Source organism: Cottoperca gobio, chromosome 20 (assembly GCF_900634415.1).
Source record: "Cottoperca gobio chromosome 20, fCotGob3.1, whole genome shotgun sequence".
Taxonomy (NCBI): Eukaryota; Metazoa; Chordata; class Actinopteri; order Perciformes; family Bovichtidae; genus Cottoperca; species Cottoperca gobio.
This window is the reverse complement of record NC_041374.1, coordinates 2,680,017-2,704,384: the sequence shown is the minus strand read 5'-3', so window position 1 is coordinate 2,704,384 and position 24,368 is coordinate 2,680,017. Positions and strand designations below refer to the sequence as shown.

At 43.0% G+C, this 24,368-nt stretch overlaps 2 protein-coding genes across 5 annotated transcripts; one reads left to right on the top strand and one right to left on the bottom strand.

Annotated features, from left to right (window-relative positions):
• The first annotated feature begins 332 nt into the window (after positions 1 to 332).
• On the top strand, positions 333 to 11,854 carry plcd1a (phospholipase C, delta 1a). 3 transcript variants are annotated; one of them, XM_029457739.1, is made up of 15 exons: positions 333 to 494; positions 3,262 to 3,420; positions 6,587 to 6,815; positions 6,923 to 7,052; positions 7,159 to 7,387; positions 7,474 to 7,675; positions 8,046 to 8,190; positions 8,276 to 8,428; positions 9,158 to 9,307; positions 9,499 to 9,655; positions 9,740 to 9,856; positions 9,949 to 10,127; positions 10,209 to 10,344; positions 10,556 to 10,705; positions 10,992 to 11,854. In XM_029457739.1, exons 1-15 carry the CDS (start codon positions 464 to 466, stop codon positions 11,081 to 11,083), a joined length of 2,259 nt encoding a protein of 752 aa, XP_029313599.1. In that variant the 5' UTR covers positions 333 to 463; the 3' UTR covers positions 11,084 to 11,854. The 3 variants fall into 3 exon arrangements, with proteins under 3 accessions (XP_029313599.1, XP_029313598.1, XP_029313600.1); XM_029457738.1 differs by lacking the exon at positions 333 to 494 and adding an exon at positions 1,604 to 1,797; XM_029457740.1 differs by lacking the exons at positions 333 to 494; positions 3,262 to 3,420 and adding an exon at positions 5,021 to 5,974.
• Positions 11,855 to 11,859: 5 nt separating this feature from the next.
• vill (villin-like) lies at positions 11,860 to 24,240 on the bottom strand. 2 transcript variants are annotated; one of them, XM_029457736.1, is made up of 21 exons: positions 24,202 to 24,240; positions 23,098 to 23,136; positions 19,648 to 19,731; positions 19,485 to 19,559; positions 19,185 to 19,384; positions 18,770 to 18,878; positions 18,332 to 18,442; positions 18,025 to 18,230; positions 17,853 to 17,931; positions 17,666 to 17,764; positions 17,364 to 17,517; positions 17,104 to 17,204; positions 16,838 to 16,975; positions 16,592 to 16,750; positions 16,192 to 16,371; positions 15,950 to 16,095; positions 15,376 to 15,520; positions 14,542 to 14,730; positions 14,239 to 14,307; positions 13,747 to 14,073; positions 11,860 to 12,278 (listed from the first exon to the last, which is right to left on the bottom strand). In XM_029457736.1, exons 1-21 carry the CDS (start codon positions 24,238 to 24,240, stop codon positions 12,165 to 12,167), a joined length of 2,763 nt encoding a protein of 920 aa, XP_029313596.1. In that variant the 3' UTR covers positions 11,860 to 12,164. The 2 variants fall into 2 exon arrangements, with proteins under 2 accessions (XP_029313596.1, XP_029313597.1); XM_029457737.1 differs by lacking the exons at positions 23,098 to 23,136; positions 24,202 to 24,240 and having other exon boundaries at positions 13,747 to 13,882; positions 13,937 to 14,073; positions 14,239 to 14,303; positions 14,538 to 14,730; positions 19,648 to 19,722.
• Positions 24,241 to 24,368: the final 128 nt, after the last annotated feature.

The following is a 24,368-nucleotide window of genomic DNA, read 5'->3' as shown; positions in this document are numbered from 1 at the left end:
GTCAGGGCAACACCCTACATAAATCACGCCACTTACATAGGAGGTGCCAGAATGCTGCATAAAATCAAAGCACTGATTTAATGGATAGTAAAACGTCCATATAACATTGTCCTATCAAGGTTTACATTGTGCAAGTGTTTATTTTTAGTCTAAGCTGGTGGAATTCCATCCAAAGGTGTAGTTTCCGCTGGCAGCGAGCTGAATAAAAGTAATAAGAGCACAGTGGTGGACTTGTCAGACCGGTGTTACAGTGGGTGTGGACTGATGGCAGCATAAGAGTCTGCTGGGCTGGTATTAACTGCGCACTGTGTGAGTCGGCTCACAGAGGGACACAGGTTGGATCTTTCCCTACAGAGGACAAACAGACAATGTTGTGATAACACCTATAATAAAGCTGACACTACTCTGGAGCAGAAGAGGACTTTAGTCCGGCGCGTGGTGATTTATTTTGACTGCAATCAGAATGGAGTCAAATGGCATAGCTGCGAAACATGGTGAGTTGGTGACGCACAGATTTACTGTACTGCGTCGTTATGTTCTACTTCTAAGAGCACACCTGCTGAATTGTTTTCTGTGTGGAGTGGAAATGACCTAATGACCTAGTAAATAACCTAAATAAAATCATTTTGTGTGACATTATTTTATAGGTCTGTATCAAAGAGTAGCTTTGAGGGACTTCCTTTGCTTTTTTCTGTTTGCCAAATGTGGCACCTAATGTATGTTTTTGTGTATGAAATGCTGTTTTTTTATGGGTGAAAAGCTCAAGACAACTTTCCAACTATGTGGGACAACAAAGCTCGTCATGATCTTTAAAAAACAAAAGAAGAAAAATAACTATGACGGATTGTTTTTGTATATTTGTGCTTTGCTGCCCGGATGGGCGTCAGATAAATACCGGCTTCTGTTGACTGTGGCTTGTAGCTGTTCTTTACAGCAAATCTGTCACCCAGATATTTAGGGGGGGGGGGGGGGTTGTTGCCAGGATAATGCCACGTGTTACACCCCAGCAGAATACCATAACACATGGAACCAGGTGTCATATCTGACCGCAGCCAGAGTGTTTGCAAATGACTTGCACATATTTTTAAAGATAAGGGTGCAAGTATAGTAGATGTAGGCCTGAACGCACCACGGGGTGGCGCTGTTTCACATCTCAATAGTTCGTCGAGGATTCAACAGCATTATTAATTCATTATTAATAATAATAATAATAATAATAATAATAATAATAATAATAATAATAATGGTTTTGAATAATAATTGTTTGGAAACAGGTATGCAGCCGAGTGCATACCAAAAAGAAAAAGATATGTAAATTACGCATGCGCAACATCCATTTAAAAATAATGTAGCCTATAATGTCGTTTCCTTTCTTAAAGCAATGGAACATGAAGTGAAGATGAATTGAAGATTGTCAGTGTTTTCTAATGTTATAACTCACTGACATTAAGAAGTTTGAACACTAATAAGATTTAAAGAGTGAATGTAAGATTACATTACTATATAGATATCCCCCCCCCCCAAGCCTTTAAAGTCCCCAGCAGTGCACAGCTGGAATATAACAGCAAGTAGATGAGTTTAGACCCGCCCCGTGAGAGGGGAACTACGTGTCTGCTTCTCCTCCACACCGAGCACACATTAAACACTCACTGGATATTTCGTGTTATTACTGTAAAAAAAAAAAAAGTTGTTCCTCAATGTCTTGTTTACATAAACGTCCGAAAAGGACGAAATCCGAAGAACAGGCTTTCCAGGAGAAGGTGAAAAAAATTGCGCAGGAGAATGGAAAACGACTAGGTAAGTCCCCCAAAAGGTGCGAAATGTGTCCGAGCTTTACGCGCGGGGCGGAATGATGTTTTCACAACCTGGATTTTGGAAAAGCGTAATCTAAATCTGTGATCATATGTAATCTTGCAGGGTAACTTGTGTTTGTTTTGCTGGGAGGTAATACACAGTATGCATAGTGCAGTGAAGAGGCTTTATAAAAGCTTCCTCATTGCCTGCAGCGGTGAGTTTCTCTAGAGGAGGGGGGGGGGGGGCAAAACAGTGCAATGCAAAGTGTTATAAAGCTCTGCAGAGCAAATAATACACGACTACAGTCATTACAACTATTGTCTCTTATTCAGTAACTACCTGTTGCACCACCTTGTTTGTGTCGCTCAAACTTTTCATAATTTGGAGTTTTGGAGCATCTTGTTCCTCAAACCTATTTTATTACTGGGAAAAAAAAACAAAAAGGTGGTGTGTGAGAATGCTCCGGGGCATTTCACTGTAATTCTTGCCATCTTGCCCTAGCTTGCCTCACTTGCATTTGGAACTGATCACTTGAGCAACAAAGAAAAAGAAAAGAGGGAAACAGAAACTCATCTGATTCTGATAAACTCCCCTCAAGTGCGCAGTATGATTGTGTGTACATGTTAATGACAGGGAAGTATTTGTTGCGCTTCTCTCTCCATGCTGGTGGGTGACTTAAAAGACCTCTTCTTCACGGTGAAGTAGATAACATGATGAAGGTGATGACACACGAGCAGAAGCTGCTACTACACGCTGGGGGGAGTTAAGCCCCCGACAGCTAGCTGAGCAGAGGCGGTGTTGAAGCTCTCGAGCAGCTTTGCCCAGTCCTCCTCCCTGCCTGCAGAGAGGCTCATAAACAGCCTCTGTGAGTCTGTGCTGCATTCCTGGGGGGGGGGGGGATGTTATGTTGCGGTCCTGCCCACGACCCTGACACGTCCCAGCTGTAGTTGTTGTAGTAGTTATCCTCATATGCCCTGCTTATGATTCCACACAACTCCTTTGTATTATATTTAACATTCATTTTAAGCTGCCGTGATTCATAGAACTGTGTGCAAAGTCCAGTCGCACCCACACGCACTGACTAACACCAGCATTACCTCACATCTGCACAACATTGTCCTGTGAGCTTATTGTGGCTCCTGACCGATGTTACACACCCTTCCAAGAAAGCCTCGCTCAGCAGATGAGTTCACCTGAATGATAGGCCGCTGGCACCGGTCATCTGTTGTGAAATGCTATATGACACACTGCACTGTAAACTAAGTACACACAGATAATGTTAACGATTCACGATCAGCTGACGACACCCCGATGTCAGAGCCAAACGAAGGTTATAAAGGGACATGAAGTGTGTTCTTAAAGGGCCTGATTATAGACATTAAGGTCAATTTACTCCTGGAGTTGTAGCTTGTGAAGACAGTATAACAGTAGCTCTGTGTGACCTCTCGTCTCTCGTCTCTCCTGCAGGACTGGAGGGAGATGAAGATCTACAGTTCCTGCTGGTCGGCGGGGAACTGGTCAAGATTCGCTCAAAGTCCTGGAAGAAGAACCGCTTCTTCAAACTGCAGGAGGACTGCAAGACTTTGTGGCATGAGTCCCACAAAACATTCAGGCGAAACCAGACTTGTGAGTGTCATCTTGTACAAGCTCACATCCTTTTTTTTGTTTTGTTTACAAGATGCACAAAAAGGGAAGAAGACGACCTGCGCAAAAACATAGTTTTTCATGCATTAGTCAATTAATGATATGTCTTCTTTCAGACTAGACTTTGCCAGCCGATTGCCTTTTAGGGTCTTGCAAAATGATTGAAATGATATTGAAGCTACAATATATATCATATCATTCCTATCTATACTCTGAAGGGTTCTACAAATAATGTGTAATACAACAAAATAGTAATGCTGTAATGTAAGTAATCAACTGGGGAAGTTTAATGGTTAAATGTTTCTCCCCTAAAACCTTAAATCCTGGTTTCTTTATGAGCTGTACATCCGCCCGCTATTATTCTGTCAACAGAGTTCTCCTTTCAGATCTCAACAATAGCTCCCTGCGAACACAATCCCTCAAATCCCACGGGTCCTCCCAGAATATGTGAGGAGTGGAGAAATGGAAACGAGTCACACAGATACTGCAGTGTGGCTGGAGACAGACTGGAAAATACTAGTGTTGTTCCATGTGTGTGTGTGTGTGTGTGTGTGTGTGTGTGAGGGAGAGATTATTTCCCTCTGAGACCTGCTTCAGTCATCCACTGTCAGGGTGTGAATGTATGTATACGTCCTCTGATCTCCCTCACATCCCGGCGGCTGCTGCTTCCAGACTTGATAACCTCTGCCCCGAGCGCCTTGAACAAACACTGACAGACAGTGTGCCTTGTCCTCCTCGTAAAGACACAGTAGCTGCTCACACAGGGGTGATATCGGGCGAAGCGGTCGTGTGAACCGTCAGCCTTTTGTAACGTGACAAAATGAGCTTGGGCCTCGAGTTCGCAGGCTTGTTTACGGAACTAAGAATGCATGTTTGATGGCCTTCCTGTGGGCTTTAGCGAGCCACCATTACCAATCAGCTCTAAAGTGTTTTATCATTTCTGCTTGAGATTCATCTGCTGCTTTACTGACGCACAACTTGTTTCAGACGCATGTGGATGTAACGCTTGTAGATCTGTAGCTTTCACACACTAACCCTAACTCCCACACACACACACACACACACACACACACACACACACACAGGTTCACATGAGGTGGATGTCAGAGGCTTTGCACTCCACTGTAAATATGACACACACACATATCTAACGAGACACTTCCCTCATATTACTGTCAGTCTGATATTTGTCACAGAGATAAAAGGTGATTTATATTATTTGCACACACTATTCATGTGGTCATATCATATTCAGTGAGAAGGTGGTTATTGTTTTACATGCCATTATGTATAATCATTTCCCAACTCGACCCCAAGCTGAATATTAACCCGAGAACACACCATGCAGCGGTGAAGCGTGCGCTTCTCTACGGACGGGCGGCGTGTTCATGTGTTTCAACCGGGAACAAATTCTTTGTAATGTAGGTCAACATGTCACAGAAGTCACAGGACCTTGTTTACTGATTAGCCGTCGGTATTCTCTGACACCAACTTTGTGTTTGGCCGCTCTCATCCAAACGGCCGCTCCACAGCTCTGGTGTGTTCTCGCCGTAAGGTCACGTTTACACTCACACACTGGCCTGGCTAACTAAACCTGCCACCTCACTGGAAAACCCGCTCTTCACTTGCTAAACGCTGCTGGTCAAAGAGTTTTAGAAACAGCAGCATGCACTTTGCACTTGCACAATAATCTCATTGTGCACAATTTCCTCTGGTATTCAAGCAATGTTGGCGCGACACAGATGAAATGACTCTGGATGTTGCGGAGAGAAGGGATTCTCTGGAGATGATCCAAATGTACAACCTCAAACTCCAGTGTTGTGCTTTGCTTGGGATAATGTGCAAGCGCTGATTAAACAAGCGCTCCCCTTCTGGTGAGTGCCTCCAAGGTATTTTGTTCATCCAGCAGTCAGCTGAGAGTACACCACCAAGCCATGGGTGTGTTTCACCACACCGCCCCCTCACTGTTGTGTTTTTCTCCCCAAGTCGTCTGACCTTTAGATTCATCCGGCCCCTAGATAGTCTCTGATTGTCGCAGGAACAATGGCCGCTCTTCATTAAACTCTCCGGCCTCGGCATGTAAAGGGTGGAGACACTGTGATTGTAACCCAGCTTCAACATATGGCCTCTTGGCTAAGCCCGGTCTTTAGTGTTTTGTTGTAAGGGCGTTTGTTGCCATTTAGCGTGATTACATCATGCGTGGCCGTGCACGCTCTTCCGTAGATTAAGCTGCTCGACAAACAGAGCCGGCCTCCGACGTGTGCAGAGAGCTTCAGTGTGTGTGTGATGTAGTATTTGATGTGTTGCAAGTGTGTGAGACGAGGAGATCAAGGAAGGCCAGATTGCATCCAAACTGTTGTTTAAGTGCAGTTATCAAATCTCCATGGAATGTGTTTGGGTTTCCAAAGACTCTGAATGTTCAGCTGACAACAACAAGATGTCTGAGAAGCCATCTTGTCTCAGAGGGCTCTTAAACCGTTGCTCCTTTCAGTTTTTGGTAAACAAGATTCCGGCTCGACCCCGCTACCACCCCCTGGTCTCTGGATGTTATTCTTTATTTCTGCATGAGAGAAGAGATGTGTTATTAAGAACATAGTGGTGCATTTAGGAGCTAAAGACCAATATATTTCCCTCAGGTGCCTCAGGTTTGACACTTAAACAGAGCTGGAATGAGAGTAATTGTTTGTCTTAGATAGACGCTAACGCTGCTCGGTGCCTGCTGGATGTGCAAATATGGAACTGTTGTTCTGTTGTGAGTGAAGGCCGCAGAAGCGAGATACCACGAAGACACACAAGCTTTCCTGTAGATAAGATGTGGCGCTCTGCGTTGTGTCCCACTCGTCTGAGGGAGGTTGTGCTTCAACAGTGACTGCCAGCTCCTTTTAATATGGTTATATTAAAACAATCATTACCACTGCTAATGACCGAATGAGCAGCGCGCAACTTTCTTTCTCCGATTAACGGTTAAATTACAGCAAAATTATAAAATTGTCTGGATGTTTTGGCCAAATAAAGTACAAACAAGTTATTGTTGTAATATTGTTATTACATTTGGTGGACAGACAAAAAGAAAGTTTAGCATCAGCATGTTGAAGTAATGTTGAAGCTCTGAGTGCATTCTTGTAAACCTCTTCCTCTCTCCTAACAGTCTCCATCGATGACATTGAGTCAGTGCGCAGAGGCCGTCAGTCTGAGGGGCTCAACAAACACACCGACCCCAGTGCAGAAGAGCTGTGCTTCTCCATCATCTTCGTGGGCCGCAAGAAAAATCTCGACCTGATGGCGGGCAATGGGGACGAGGCGAAACAGTGGGTCGGCGGCCTGGACAAGCTCATCAGCAACATGCGCAGCCTCACCCGCCAGCAGAAGAGTGAGCAGTATCCTTCACAGAGTCTTTCTCTAATGTGTCTCCTGTTGTACTTTTTGCCGTCCTGGATTTGTTGTTATGTCGTGTTTGAATATAATCCTTACATCTAAATGCCAGTTGGATCCTCAACTGCATGCGGAAAGCAGACAAGAATGAGGACAACAAGATGACCCTGAAGGAGCTGAAGCACTTCCTGAGGCAGGTCAACGTTGAAGTGGACGACACTTACGCAGCGGAGATTTTCAAGGTGTGTCTCGATGAGACGTTGCATCCTGCAGATCAATATAGTATCCATTAAAAGTGTTTGTCACACTTAAAATCCGGCATATCTCATTGATCGTCTTGTGTCATAGAAATGTGACAAGTCCAATTCAGGCTCCCTGGAGGGCTCGGAGATCAAGCACTTCTACGACCTGCTGACGCACCGGGAGGAGATAGATGTGATTTATGGGAATTACGCTCAAACAGAGGGTCAGATGAGCGCCAGGGACCTGTTGAACTTCCTGTTGAATGAGCAGAGGGAGCAGGTGTCCATGGAGGACGCTCTCAAGCTGATTGACAAGTACGAGGTGGACGGAGCAGGTAGGGTTAAAGGTCACTACACAGTATGGAGAGACACAGCATCACATCCCCACATGTCGTATTCATCGTATCTGTCTGTCCACCAGCAAAGCAGAATAAGTGCCTGAGCATAGATGGCTTCCTGATGTACCTGCACCAGGAGGAGGGCTCCATCTTCAACCCGGCACACAAACAGGTGTATCAGGACATGCACCAGCCCCTCAACAATTACTACATCTCCTCGTCACACAACACATACCTGATGGAAGACCAGCTCAAAGGACCCAGCAGCACAGAAGCCTACATAAAGTAACTGCTTTTAACAACATACTGTACGTCACTGTAACTGTGGGGAGTTTTAACAGCTTTAAACCATTATGGACTGATTGTTAGGTAGTGGAATATTTTGCTCATGGGTTTTGTGCACATGATGCTTTACGCCCAGATAGTCCCAGGAACTAAACTTAGGAACTAAATCATGAGCTAAAAGGGATTCTGTGTGACGCTCAGGGTAAGTCCCTCAAGACTTATGTTTAATACTTAAGGAGAAAGCTTAAGGTGTTTAGTGCAACCAGCTACAGGTGAACTTACTGCAAACATTTCTGCGATGTATAAAAGGGCAGCAGTGAAGTGATCTCAGTGGCGTGCAGGTTTTCATGAAGGTGTTCCTCCCCTGCAGAGCACTGATGAAGAGCTGCCGCTGTGTGGAGCTGGACTGTTGGGACGGGGCTAACGGCGAGCCTGTCATTTACCACGGATACACACTCACGTCCAAAGTGCTCTTCAGAGACGTCATCAAAGCCATCAACGACTTCGCCTTCAAAGTACGTGACGCATTGAGGATTGCACTTAATTGCCATCTCTTGCTCGTCGTGCAGAGCTGATGATTGTTTCCTTTGTGTTCTCCAGACGTCTGACTACCCGGTGATCCTGTCCCTGGAGAACCACTGCAGCGTGGACCAACAGAAGCTCATGGCCCATCACTTGGTCTCCATCCTGGGTGAGGCTTTGGTCACAAAGCCTCTGGGCAACACCATGCCCACCAGCTTCCCCTCACCTGAGGTGTGTTGATCTCAGCTCCCTGATTCCTTTTATAACATTGCACAATCGATAGAGCCCTGAGTCAACACCAAAGGAACGGTTAGATTTGTCTGGGAAAAGGAAGCTGATGAGATCGTCCTCGTTATGTGAGCTCCAAATGAAACAAAATCAGAACAGCATCAATCTGCAGCCTCCGCTCCTCCTCCACGTGTTGAGTTTTTGCATTTTATCATCAGCGTGTGAGAGAACACATGTCGCAGCCAGATGGAGTTTCGTCCACCAGGATGTATGTAGTGTTTGTTTAGGTGTATATGTAGATAACTTAACATTATGTTAATGTTATTATTGTTGGTCGTCTATTCCCCCGTATGTTTCTTCCTTTAGACATGATTAGATCTTTGATAATAAGCTTCTGTGACTCCCAGATGTCCTGAAAGAAGTCCTCAGTACTAGAAGAGACACAAAGAGAGATAGGGAAATATTAACTCATCTTTCAGTGACATTCCCATCCCCCGCTCACATGTTGCAACCATGGGAGAATGCCTGTGGCGTCGTCAGCCTCAAAGGAAGTTATAATTATGCATTCCAAAACCTTTTCCTGTCTTTCATTGGCTGCTGAGAGGGCGTGACCAGCAGTCAACAATAACACATTTCATTGTGAAGTAAGAATATGCTTCATTCAGCGGTACACGTGGGACGTTACGTTTGTACGACAACACATACGAACACGTCGTGTCTGTTTCTGTGCAGGAGCTGAGGGGCAAGTTCCTCATCAAGGGAAAGAGGTTGAACAAACTGGACGCCGCCCTCAACAATAACAGCACCATAGAAGAAGACACTGTGTCCGAGGAGGATGAGGCTGCAGATTGTAAGGAGAACGGACAAAAATCCAAATCAAAGGTTTGTCAAATGTTTGTTGCTCATTTGTAATACATGTTCAATACATATGTACTTTCTTCTTTTGTTTTGTAATTATTATTTGTATTTTTTTTATATATATCAAATATTTTTGGTCAAATGACTTCTCGGCTGTATAAAATAAACACAAAATAAATGTGCATTCTTCAACAACCGTCCCGTCTCCTTTTTAGAAATCAAAAATCAAACTTGCCAAAGCGCTCTCAGACATCGTCGTGTTCTGCAAGAGTGTCCACTTTAACGGCTTTGAACACGCCAAGGACAACCTGGCCTTCTACGAGATGTCGTCCTTCAAGGAGAACAAAGCTCTCAACCTGGCTGACAGTTCAGGTACGACGTCGCATCACCTCACTTCCAGCTGATGACTTCTCATGAGCAGAGCATTAAAACGCTGTTTTTAATGTGTTCTCGCAGCGACCGCTTACATGCATCACAACACGGACAAACTCAGTAGGATCTACCCTGCGGGCTCCAGAACCGACTCCTCAAACTATAACCCGGTACCCATGTGGAACGTTGGCTGCCAGATAGGTACACGCCGTTACCATGTGCAGAAATCCAGCCGTCTGTACGCTAATTGTTTGATTAAAAGTAAGGATTTCTCTTTCTGATTTGGTTTTCAGTGGCGTTGAACTTCCAGACTCCCTCCAAGGAGATGCACATCAACCAGGGGCGGTTTCTGCCAAACGCTGCGTGTGGCTACTTCCTGAAACCTGAGTTTCAGAGAAGCCTGACGTCTCAGTTTGATCCCGGCACGCTTTCCAACGGGCCGTGGCTCAAGAGGAAGACCTTCCATGTGATGGTGAGAGTCAAGGTTTTGTCATTTCTGGTATATTCATATTTGTATTGTTACATTTTTGCATTTCATATCCCGATACAAAAGGTGATCTCAGCTCAGCAGTTACCTAAAATCAACAAAGACAAACACAATTCCATCGTCGACCCTCTGGTCAGAGTGGAGATCTACGGCGTCCCAGCAGACAACGCCAGCAAGGAGACGCACTACATTGAAAACAACGGTGAGCACATCACACACACACACACACACACACACACACACACACACACACACACACACACACACACACACACACACACACACACACACACACACACACTGAATTGTTCCATGCTTTTACTTTACAAGAACAAATGTCATACGCCTTGGGAGAAAAGAATGACGTACATGTGAGCGACTTGCACCAGCTGAACACTAATTCATCCTCGCAGGGTTCAACCCAATGTGGAATGAGCGCTTTGAGTTTCACATCAACGTCCCGGAGCTGGCCATGCTGCGGTTTGTGGTGGAGGACTATGACTCAACGTCCCAGAATGATCTCGTCGGGCAGTACTGTCTACCGATCACCAGTGTACAGAGCGGTAAGAGAGTCTGGAGAAAGCACAATTCCTCTGGCCCAGAATGTAGAATATAAATAGTGAAGATATTAAGCTCGGGGTGATGAATGAATGATCAGTCAGGAGTAACTACAGGGACTGAAATGTGAAGGTGTGAAGACACAAAGAGTTGTGCAGTTGGTAAGACAGTAAGTGTTAGTGTGACAGCAGTTGCAGACAGCATCATGTGAGTCATATGTTGTTGTGTTCCTCACGAAGAATCAAGTGGTATTTGCTGACAAAGCGTAAACTCACTTCCCTTTTGTTCCAGGATATCGCCACGTCCCCCTGCTCACCAAGAGAGGCGACGTCATCTGCTCCGCCGGAGTGTTTGTGCATCTCATGCTCGTGGACGACCAGTAGGCTCGCGTTTGGAAGAAAGAAAACATCATGCCAGCGACAGCATTTTTGGAAACTCTATAGGAATTTGTCCAGTTTTAAAGCTAAATAATAATAATAATTTAACTCTGATTCAATATTTAATGGGGGGGGGGAAACATTTAGCATCTGCCAAAGCGCAGATGCTGACTCATCGTTGTCTGCCTAACACTTTCCTGTCGTGGTTTAATTTTAGCTTTTGTTTTTTTTGTTTTTTAAAGAAGTGTGGTTGAGAGCTCCAAAAAACGAAAGAGTGAATGTGAATGAAAGAGCAGTGTGGTAAATGATTTAAAGAAAGTCATTAAACTATATTTTCCATGTTGGGGAGAAGTACAATAATTAGAGGAATAAGTTGTGAATTCCAGAGTATTTAAACATTTTTATAGATTTCTTGCTCTGGCTTTGTATTTCCCTTCAGGATCGAACAGTTCATGCTCATGGAGACGAATGCATTTGTCGAGAAGCACAAGCACAAGAAGCACTTCCGCCTTGATTTATGTTGGTCATCATTTGTTCGTCGTGTTGTTCTGCAGAGGTGACTGCTCCACAACGTTTGTTAATGTTTTCATTTTTTTAAACAGACCTACAACTTCTGTGAGACTATCGATATGAGAATATCAAGATATTAACTATCATACATTAATCTGCTCTAAACGTATTGAACGAGTGTTTCATGTTCATATTTCAGATGATACTTGTCTTGTCACTTATCTGCATTTGCACTAGCTCTCAAATAAAACAAGCAGATTCCCTGATTGAAGGTTTCGTGTGTTTATTCATTATTTAATAATTGATTCAGCCAATGACAATAATATCGAAAAAACTCGATCATGGTAAAATCAGCATAAAACAGTGTAAAATATAGATAAATACAAAGCATAACAGTTGAGAACAATCTTAATTTAAAGTCTAAATCATGTCCTTGAATTTTCTTTTTAAATCACGACAATGTTAACAAGCATTTAAAATAGTGTTTGATGGTTAAAGATATTATCAGAAAGCAATAAAAGACAGTATTCAGGTGAAATGATGATGTTTCCATGTTATCCAACATAATACATGTTTTTCAGAAAAGTCCTGCTTTTTTCTTCAAGTCACTCTGCCTCCACTTCGGCAGGCGCTTGAAGTCTGGACGAGTTGATCCGAGCAGGTTCTCAAAGTCCACATCAGACAAGTAATCCTGACATGAGAGCGCAGAGGACACACAACAGTTAGGTTGACCTCTGCTGTCCACACTGTGTTACTACATCACGAAACATCCCACTCAATCATCTTCACAGCCAAGGAATGCCCTTTGGACAGATTGTCTTTGTCTTTGTAGTCATTTAATTCCTTATCGTAGTTATTTTGTTCCTTATTGTATTTATTTTGTTCCTTATTGTAGTTATTTTGCTCCTTGTTGTAGTTATTCTGTTCCTTATTGTAGTTATTTGTTCCTTATTGTAGTTATTTTGTTCCTTGTTGTAGTTATTCTGTTCCTTATTGTAGTTATTTGTTCCTTGTTGTAGTTATTTTGTTCCTTATTGTAGTTATTTTGTTCCTTGTTGTAGTTATTCTGTTCCTTATTGTAGTTATTTGTTCCTTGTTGTAGTTATTTTGTTCCTTATTGTATTTATTTTGTTCCTTGTTGTAGTTATTTTGTTCCTTATTGTAGTTATTTGTTCCTTGTTGTAGTTATTTTGTTCCTTATTGTATTTATTTTGTTCCTTATTGTAGTTATTTGTTCCTTATTGTAGTTATTTTGTATTGTAGTTATTTTGTTCCTTGTTGTAGTTATTTTGTTCCTTATTGTAGTTATTTTGTTCCTTATTGTAGTTATTTTGTTACTTATTGTAGTTATTTTGTTCTTTATTGTATTTATTTTTGTAACTTATTGTAGTTATTTTGTTCCTTATTGTAGTTATTTTGTTATTTATTGTAGTTATTTTGTGCGGTTAAGCTAACTATTTTGTTCCTTATTGTAGTTATTTTGTTCCTTGTTGTAGTTATTTTGTTCCTTGTTGTAGTTATTTTGTTCCTTATTGTAGTTATTTTGTTCCTTATTGTAGTTATTTTGTGCGGTTAAGCTAACTATTTTGTTCCTTATTGTAGTTATTTTGTTCCTTGTTGTAGTTATTTTGTTCCTTATTGTAGTTATTTTGTTCCTATTTGGTTATTTTGAGTCTCTTTGTGATTGTTTTCCGTCATTTTGCGTCTATTAGAAGTTATTTTGAGTCTCTTGGTAGTATTTTTTGTCTCTTTGTGGGTGTTTTCCATCTCCTTTTAGCAATTTTGCGTCTGTTTTTAAAAAGAATGAATAGGGAACCGTATAGAAATTGTGAGCTGCAGGTTTGTATTTATTTAAAGCAGAGCTGTTCTGCTGTAGAGCGGATTAAATAGTTTTACTAATCATGTGTTTGTGCTTTATTGTATTTCAGTGAAATGTTAGTGTAGCTGTAGTGTGCTGTATAACTGTAATACTGAATGAAGAAAAAGAACGCAACAAATATTGGATTTCATTTGGCTGATTTTTAAAAGACTAATCAGGATCAATAGTAAAAGAAAAACTCGATCAGACCATCCCCACTTTTAACTGACTTCCCCACACTTCCCTGAGCCCTTCACACAATCAACAACACATGATGATGCATCCATAATTCTGCACCCACCTCTCTCAGGCCGGGGTCCACTTCCTGCGGCAGCTCACCGGGGGTCTTATTGATGAGGAGCTCCGGGTTCAGATACATCCCGGAGCCTCCAGCAGAGGGGGACACAGTGCCACCAGCTGGGGAGGATGGAGTGAAGCTCGAGGAGGGGGACAGGGTCATGGACGCAGAGGGCTGGGCTCTCTGGATGGACGGGCTGGTGGGGGTAGAGGGTCTGGGGGACAGATCTCCTCCGTGCAACCTGTAGACTGGAGGGGAGCTTGTGGGGCCACCTGGGGCCCTATAACTCCCCCCACTTGGACTCTTATTGAGATTAGCGTTGTTCAGATCCTGCAAACGAAGCACATGGCCGAGTGAAATCATATTTCTAGTGTATTTCTTACATGACATATGAGAGAAGTATTCACAGATTAGTGACAGTGTTATTTAACACATTAGTCATTATTAGTGCATTTAGTCCATCAATGGAAGGATTAGTGTTCATCAATCACTTACAACAGTGATCTGTGAAAGAGACGCTGGATCACTCAGCTTTTTTTTCATCTCCTCATAGGAGTTTCCTCCCTGTTGAGAAGATCAAGTGAGCCAAGATTGAAAATTAGTGAGCATGCAGAGTTCGTCTTCATCTTCAACAATCCACGAAATCATCCACACGTATGTTCTTTCTAGTTTTCAAAATGATTTGTATCTTCAGGTCTCTTTTCAATCATCTGTGTTAAAGTAATACACTATAATGTCATCATAGAATACGGCGACCGGTGATATGTAATTGTTTAATCACGCAAACCACAAACTCACGCTCCACTTATGAGGATCCCATGCGTTGAACCAGCCGGTGAACGTGGGGGGTTCGTATCCCTGTTTGACACAGATGATGGGTGTGTCGGGGTCGCGGCCCGCAGGGTGGGTCCTCAGGTATTCCTGCGCACTGTTCCACGCCTCCTTGGTCTCGTACTGGTTGGCTGAGTTTCCAACCCACAAGAAAATCTGAGGGCATTTGGAGAAAGAATATAAAGAGTGATGCACCCCCCCTGAGCACTGTGAACTACGTGTCTTTAATAAAGTGCTTTAGTTTTTCTCTGCAGATTGATGGAGACTGAAATGTATTCGGTTCCATTCTTATTATGTTTTATTTTCTGTATCACTGTGTTGGTCCAGTGGTTAAGGACTTTGCCCTGCGACCTGGAGACGTAGGTTCGAATCCCAGATCCGACAACTTGAGGTAAGTCACACAAGCGAGTGTGTGTTGAATGTATGAATGTGTATTGTATCACAAATCAAATCAAAACATGTGTACTCAAAACTAAACCCGGGTGTTCTCACTAAATGGTATCGAAACAAAAGTTCACAAAAACCGTCCGTTCGCGTCGATTTCAACTTGCGAATTTCAACTTGCGAATTTCAACAATCAACAGAACCAGGAGGAATCAATAACCAAAGTAAGTCTGTGCGGTTAAGCTAACTTAACAAGTTAGCATGACAGGCACTTTTGTTATCACTTTATAGGCGTTACAAAGTACAAATATTACAACTTCACAGGTCACTGGTTGACTTGGGCCATACTGGCTTCTCTACAGCGAGAAGAGTTTCTTCGTGCTGCTGCTCTCAGCCTGGGTCACCGCCGCCCCTCACCTCCTCCCAGGTGTCCAGCAGCATCACGTCCTCCTCGTCCAAGTCGCTCTGCGCGAAGTCGTCCACCTCTGTCATCCTGAACTGACCAATCTGATTGGAGCATTCAAAGAGCCTCGGACTGTGAGGAGGCTCCTCCCTCTGCAGCCTGAAACAACACAGAGCTCAGACTGTCATTACAACTGTATAATCTGCTGTGTGTGGTGTGTGTGTGTGTGTGTGTGTGTGTGCACGCATTATATTTCAGATGACATTGGGCATATTCCACTGACCTCGATTTAAAACTAATCCACGCAGATTTAAATGTAATCTTATTAATGTCTCAAAATTGGAGTCTTTTTGGACGAGTTTTGGAATCCTTGTTCATGACATGTTGTTATTGTTATTTCTTGCTTTATATACTATAATATATATTAAAAAGGAAACATGTAGAGAACAACAAGGCCTGGTTGAATGATTACAGTTGTTAATCTCTGAAGTATTAGTAAGCAAGACACCCAACCAGAGTCCAATTTCATTGAAAGTGCAATAATATCACCAAATTCAAAGGTGTGATGCTGCTGCTGTCCGTGCTTACCTCTTGTCACTAGCATAGGGAGCCTTTCCTCCCACAGCTACCCAGAATTCAGCTGGCTCCTGGCCCTCCATCACCACCTGCTTGTCCTGCTTGGACAGCACATCAGACATCGCTCTCCCCATCACCCTCTCATCCCCGCTGCAGCCCTGGAGACAGACAGAAGCAGACATCAAACAAACTCAGACTCATTTCCCTGAGAGGCTTGTGAAGCTTGTTATAGTGTTCCATAACGAAGCGCGTACCTTTCCATACCACAGGAAGCACATATGGTCGGTCTTCAGCAGGAAAACATCGTTGGTGTTGAGAGACGAGGCCCTCGCCGGCACTTCGGTGGCCTTGGTGTTCATCTCATTGGTGCCTCTCACCTGGAAGAGCCTGGCACCTCCGTCAGGGTTGACCACACCAGGTCGGCCTGTACCACCCTACACACACACACACACACACACACACACACATATACATAAAATACATGCAGAGATGTAGGATGCACAATGTAGGATTCATGTCTTTTTTTATGTTTGGAGCACTTTCCCCTTGAGAAATAAAACATTTTTATATCACATTGCAATAACAATTCTTCCAGCCTTCTTCTACTATTTGCAATCCATCAAAACATAAATCTTCAGTATAAAACAATCGCACCTCAAAGATGACGAGTTTGCCTTTGAAAATAGCAAGGAAATGGCGAGGCTCCTTTCCCATGATGACTCTGACCTGGACCGGGGCTCCATTGTACTTGTTATCAATATTGACAGCTTGGAAGGCGCTGGCTGTAATCTCATCTGTAGTGGCATGACGGCCCTGGTGCAAGAAACGTCAACTCGAGTTAATACAGACTAGCTGCTAGAAAGCAAACAAGTGAAATATGTCTGCTGTGACAGTACTGACCTGCCACATGTAGAGTATGTACTGCTGCTGGTTTGACATTTGATATGTGTACAGCACCAAGTAGCAGTCTCCTCCGTAAAACTGTCCATATGTACTTGGATTTACTTCGGCCAGCTCCACGTTCTCAATACGCCACACCTGAGCGAGACATAAAGAATGAACAGGAACATTTCAGCGTATTCCCTCTCATGACATCACTTACAGATGCTGTCACTGGAGAATGTTGTTGTGTGTTTTGGCATCAACTTTCTGCATTTTCTCGCCACCTTAACATCTCCAGAGGCGTCATCCACCATGCGCTGCTGTGCCGCCAGCTCGGGACGCGCGTGGAGCTCCATCACGTCAAACTTCACTTGGTCTACCTTTGCTGTACGGAGACCCAATGTGTTCAGCATCAAACCATTGATAACTCAAATACCTTTTCCCTTTTTAATCATGTAGATTATGTCAAGAAGTAAAAAAAAGGATCTACAATAAGCTCTTATTGTGAAAGGAAGCAGGATACGTATGATATGTATACGTTTACCTATCTTTCCCACGCTGTAGGTGGAACCGAGACCTTGAGTTTGCCCTTTATCTCTCCAGGATGTGAACAAGTGCTTGAACATTGCTGACTCTCCTCCTTCTGTCATCACGTTCACGCTGGTGCTGGGTGGGTAGTTCTTGGCTTTGATGTAGCCCTGGTAGAAACAGTGATAAAGTATTACCATTTATCTCGATGCTGGTGAAACAAAAGAACCGTGATATTATTTATTCTAAAGATCTAAATAGAGGAAAGGAAAGGGAGAGTTTGTAGAGTAAGTATTGCTCTGGCTTTAGTAAACTCACCACCGCCCTGTTGAGAGCTTCTCGCCGCTCTTCCTTGGAGGCCTGTTTGCCTTTCCACACCATCACACTCGAGCCTCTCTGGTCCGCGATGTAACAGTCCTGACAGTGAGAGATAAAGGAACAATGAGACGAGTCCTGTGTTCTCTCAGTCTCTAAGGAACATGTTTGAAGGATGAAAGAGAATTACAGAGGAGTGCAGCAGGTCTTGCGTCAGGGGCTGTGTGGCCACTTCTTGAATCACCAGGTTCCCGCTATTTTCAAAGACGCTGTGGAGAGAAAAACGAGGAAGAACAGAGTCGGATTGTATTCAATATTTTCCAACATGTTGCAGCGACGATCCAACAGATCAAGGAACTTACTGGTAGAGTCTGACATTGGTGTTCTGCACCTGGTCAGGTTTGTCATCAGGAATGGCGTCCTTCAGCTGCCCAGTTCTCTGGCCCAGCACCGCCATCATCACCTTCATGAGCTCAGGGGAGTCCCGCTCATCTCCGCCCTCCACCAGACCAATCTGAGCCCGGCCTCCTCTCTCCCTATCCCGGATGTCCTGAGCCAACAAGACTGCCTGCAAACAAAGTATTTAGAATTAATAGTTTTTTGCATTAGGTAAATACTCTCGTCTCTCGTGTGTCATTTTGCAGTAACTAAGTGTGAACGTTACGTTACCTTGAGCTTCTCTCTCCTGTTGCTCTGGGGGCCGTTCCACTGCACTATGGCTTTCCCCATATCCAGCAGGAATATATCTCCATTGTTAAAGCTGCTCCATGACACGTCCACCTGCCACACACGCACACACACTTTAACATGATGGAGAGTCCTCCACCTTTATTCAAATGGCAAGTACATGCAGTCATAAAAACAATTTAAAAAAAACAGTCCATAAGAAATGTTAGCATAGGAACAGTAATTAAATACCACAGTCACACCACTCCTCAGGCAATTAACACCCACTTTGACAGCTATGGCAACAAGCACGCCATCATTAGTTTAAGAGGGAGAGCCAACACCCCTTGTAGTGCGGCTGTGTGACGCCTGTGGTATCTCCAGTGGGAGGGCAGACAGCATTAATCCCAGTCATAGCCTTTAACCTTCTGCTGTGCATACCTCTCTCGCCGTGACATGCTTCCTCCCTTTGACGTGCAGCAGCCGCAGGACGTTGTAGACGTTTGTGTCAACATGGTGGAAACCTGAAGCAACTCCACCCTTTTTGTAGCTGTGGAGAGATCAGCGAGCGCACATTACCAAAGTGCAAGTGTCATAAAATGCACATACACACACACACGAAGCAGGGATTATTGCAAAAGCGCCTGAGTGCATGTTGTGTTTTTATTCATTTTGACATGTAACCTCAATATTACATAAGCATGAAGCAAACGAAAAGTCAGAGGTTAATAAGCTGGGCGAGAGGAAAACTGTGGGGTTTATTTTGTGTCATAATGATTTCATGCAGAGGGATTAGTGAAGTAAACCATGTCTCAGGAAGATTATAATAAATTCACATTCCTCCTCTTTCACTCACATGAGGCCATTTTTGAAGTAGCTCCTGAATCGCGGTGACTCGTTACCCTGCACCTCCCTGTGCTGGACCGGACTCCCACCCAGGTGCTCGTCAAGCTGGGTGACGTAGATGGCTGCTGCACCTTGCTCATCCTGAGAGGAGGAGGTGCCGATCCAGTAGTGGATGTCAGCGGACTGGCCCGAGCCCTTGCTCTGACTTATCTGGTAAAACACACAGAAGGACACACAGATCTCACACATGCACACACACACACACACCGTTAAATCACATGTCTTCGTTAAAGCGCAGTTTTGTACTCACATAAAGAACAATGTAACAATCGCCCTCAAAGAAGTTCCCAAAGCCTTGAGCTGGAACAGGCTCCATCTGCATGTTCTGAATAATAACCAAAGAAACACAAATAAGACCGGTAATATTCTCATGCTATAATAATAATAGGATGTTTGCTCAAGGGCTGACTTACATTGATGGTCCATATCTGCAGGCCTGGCTTTTTGCTGACTTTTTTAAACGTGTCTTGGTTGTCATCGTTCATCATTCTGCTGAACTGAAACAAACACACATGTAAAGCAGGAAACAGGAAGAAATGACGTTGTTTTTAACTGTTTATCTGTGTAAAGAAATGTAAATATGTGCAGGTGATATATGCATACATGAGCAAACGTTATACAGAAACTTTAAATATATGTTCGAACTATTAGGATTTATGGTCAGTGGTGGAATTTGACTTAACTCAACTTAAGCGCAGTTTTAAGGTACTTGAGTATTTCCATTTTAAGCTACTTAAGACTTCTATTTCACTACTTTTCATGTAAGCATTGTACATAGAACTGCACTATTATGACTTGACAGCTATTACTTTACATACAACACGTATGATGATCTTAAAATGTGTTAAAACAAAACAACATTTAAAGTAGTTACAATGAGTTCTGCCTCAACCAACGATAACAAAACATCCTTTTAATAATCAAATGATATGATACATTAAAATAACCATCACAAGGGCCCTATTTCTGCATTTATTTTACATATTAAATGCATATTCAATTGCAATTGCAATCCTCCTCCTCCTCATGGCTCATCCTGCAAGCTCCCTATCTTTTCACTGGAAACAGATGTCTCTAAAGTGACGAGTGAATCGTTTGAAAAGATTGCATCTCTGACAGCGAAACACCTCTAATCCCCCTAATGAGTGTCTGCTTGGCGCCATAGCAACATACAAGTTGTGCAATCAGCTGAGCCTCTCGACTCAGATATCACAAACAACGGTGCAGATAAGCAAACACACTGTATCACCAGCTGAGCTCAGGATGTGGGCTCGGTGGTGACATGCTGTATGGAAACAGGCTCTATGGGATGCTACATATCATGAATACAAATACAGGATCCATACATGATGTGATTTGCAAATAGCCGGGGAGGGGGGGGGAGGGGGGGGGAGCTGTGGTTGCAGTTATTCTCCAGAGAAATAACGCAGCTATAATTCATCGGCTCACACGTGCAGTCTAATCTTTGCTCCAGGTGGAGAGAAGAAAGTGCCTGACCGGGTGATTGATGGAGCGGGTGGTGTAAGGGGAGGTGAGACCGATCAGTTGTACTCCAGGATGTTAACCACACCCGTTATTAATATTATCAAGGCTCAGGAATTCACTTATCAGATAAAAAGAGGTGACGCACAGAGCAAACAGAAAAAAGGGTTGAGATTTAAATAACTTGACAGGGTTTGGCCTAAAGTTGCAAAATCCTACAACTCAAATATCTTATGCATAGGCCATTATTAATATTACATTATATATAGAGAGAGTTGTATTTATATAAGGAGCTTTAATTTGACAATTATTACTTTATTTTAAAAACTGGTCTGCTGGTCATACCAGACCAAGTGAGTGTACTAAATTGAGTTGAATTATGTTTTATTACTTATACATTTTAATTTGTAAGAGGAAGATTGGGTTATTTTTTCATTTAAAAGTGACATAATCTAAATTAAAAAGACAGCTTGAAGCTACCCAACTCTGTGCTTTGCATACAGACATCCTTGCTTTTAATTTGTTTAACATACACGTAGCATGTGCTGTCATAAAGTTCTGTTATTTATCAAAAGAGATTTTTAATCTCAATGAGAAATATCCTGGTAAAGGCCCTGTCACACATATCCGTATGACAGAAACGTATATATGCATACGCAAATTTGTCAGAGTCCAAATACATCCAACCTTTCATCGGCTCGGATCGGAGAAGTGAACGTATACAGATACGCATGTCTAACCTATTGATAGCGCATCACTTACTTATACAAAATGTATCAGACGAATACCCAACGAATGCATAACGTATACAAAAATATGGCGTATACAAAATATTGGCAACACGCTGGTGTACGTTGATATAAGGTATAATTAGTATTTGTTAAGAGCTCACTGTGTTACGCTGGGGTGCGTTGTTGAACGCTGATGTTTTGAGCATGTTCAAAATTACCGGGCGTACCCGACGTGTGCTTCATAAGTTATGCAGATGTTACGTTAGACGAACGTGAATACGGAATACCTACGTAAATATAGTACGTGAATATAGTACGTGAATATTTACCTACGTAAATACCTACGTGAATACGTTAGCGGTACGTTAGATATAGGCTACGTCGGCTGACGGTGAACCCTACAGCCAATGTATTGATAACGAGTGGATACCCTATTCCTACCCGATGTTAAGAGGATGCCTGACGACGGAGTAACTTATTAAACGTGTTTCTACAGTACAGCTAGCGTTCAGCATGTTAGCCGTTCTCCAGCATCAGCATGACGTGAACCAGACGGCACTTTTCCAGCTCCGTTGTCCAGACGCTCTGATACGTTTTGTATAAGTAAGTAAGTGATACGCTATCAATGTTTGACATGCGTATAATAATTTGTTATGTATTCGTTATGTATACGTCAGCTACAACACCGCTGTGGAAAAGTTGGACGTATTTGGACTCTGACACATTTTGAGCTACTTTTCATATACATGTTTCAGCCATACGGAGCTGTGTGACACGGCCGTGTGTCTGGCGTGTTCGGCGTATCGTCTGCGTCCTTCAAACGATCACAACTTACCCTTAATTTATATCAACGTATTGCTGATATTTCGTATGCGCCGGCATACGTTTCTGTCATACGGATATGTGTGACAGGGCCTTTAAATAAAGGTTATAAATAAATAAATAATAATTTCACATTCATCGTTATTCACCGGCCCAAACATCTATTGACAATTTCCTTTTGTTATCTGGACAAAGGAGAGGCCACACCCAACACATCAATGTCTCTAAAATAACATTTCCCTCAGTATGCGTATAATATTTCATATTTAAAGCAAACATACTTACATTTTTATTTACTGATTTATTTGTTTATATTTACTGAATTTTAGTATTTAGTTTATTATATAAATTGTATTAATTAGATTTCCTATATATAAACTTTGACACATCTCGGTGGAAAAGACTTCCTTAACTGATTAATTTGAATGAATTGGTTAATTACTTGACTTTATTGCCAGTTGTACATGATTTTGTTTTGGAAACTCCCTGTTGTGAGCAGCCATTGTGCTTGGCAATGTGATCCCTTCTGAAAAGATCAATTGAAGACCAGTGTCCATTACTGTGACAGGAAAAACTGGTTCCTCTTCTATAAACCTGCCGTGTCCATTCACTCAACGCAAACAATGAGCTTTGTTAAATGCTCTAAATGCGCTCGCCTTCTTCATCATGTAGGTTTAAAAAAGTCTGTTTTAAACGTATTTCTTTAAACAAATGCTCCAATAAAAAACGTGTCATTTGCAAACTGCAGTGATTCAGATAAAAGAAGGCGGTAGAGAGATGTTAAAGAAGAACACAGTGAAGTAAGTCACCAAAATAAAGGTATCTTACCTTGTGTTGTGTCTGGCGGAGTGAAGGCCTCGCTGTCCCCTGTGAGGTGTGGAGGTAGATTAGTCTTTATTCTATAAAGTATCGCTGGCTTTCCCTCCTGTGTGTGTGTGAGAGCTGGAGTGTGTGTACCAGGGAGGGCTGGCTGTATTTATCTCCACACCCAGGTTTGAACACACCTGCAATTTCCTGCCTCAATATTTACAGTACAACAATTTAAATACGCCTCTCCCCACACCGTGCCCCCTCTGAACAAGGTGTTTTAAAGAGGAGAGTCTGCATTGTTTTAAGGATGAACGAATGAAACGTCACAACGAGTCAAGACGCTTGAGAACATCGTCTACATAATGAATTGGGATGGACTCAAGCCTCACTCCGGGTCCTGATTGTGCGTCAAGTAGTTGTGTTTGTGTTCGCATGAGCACTCAGCAGCACAGCGGGCATCACAGGGGCCACTTGACACCAATTATTCATTTCACAACTGTTACAACTAGCAGATGGGGGAATTGGACTCAAGCATCCCTGAGCGGTATTGGAAAGGAATCAGAGCGTTCTGTGGCTGAGTCTCTCTTCCTGCGCCTCCTCGCTCAGACACTCGAGGAGGAACGCTTGACATTATTGAAGGTTTACAGCTCTGGGCTCTGATCTCCCAGCAGAGGAGGTATTGGCAGCTTGTGTTTTAAATTCACTTGCTCAATGTGGAGGTGTATTAACACGCTGTGTCCAAAGTGATTAGACAACAAGAGTCTCTGGATGTTAATCCGTAGTCTTTGTATATAAAGATACAAGAGAAATGAATGGAGTTGCTCTTACAGCTCAGGATAACCTTGAAACCAATAGAGACTCCGTTGTTTCTCTACCAAAAGCATCAAACCCGTCTTCTGCTGTCGCCCCATGTCCAAACTGTGAATCTGTAAACTTCTGTTGCAGTGAGCGCATGAATCATAGATGATTCTCCCTGCTGGTGTGTTCTGTTCACATCTCGTCTTATAGAGTTTTACACATTCCCCGACAGGGAATCTACAAAACCAAGCAGATTGTTACGTAACTCACCTGGTTTCCTTGTTAACCAGCAGCTTCAAGACAACAGGCTAAAGACTTTCTTACCTTTGACCACGGCTTTTTAGATTCAGTCTTGGGCTCCATTATGAAAATATAATCATTTCAACAACGTGGTGAACTTCATTGCCCACTATATCTGAGGGACAAGAGGAATAATAAGAGCGAAAAACCCTCCACAAGAGTTCTGCAGGCTTGAACAATAGGCTCTGCAA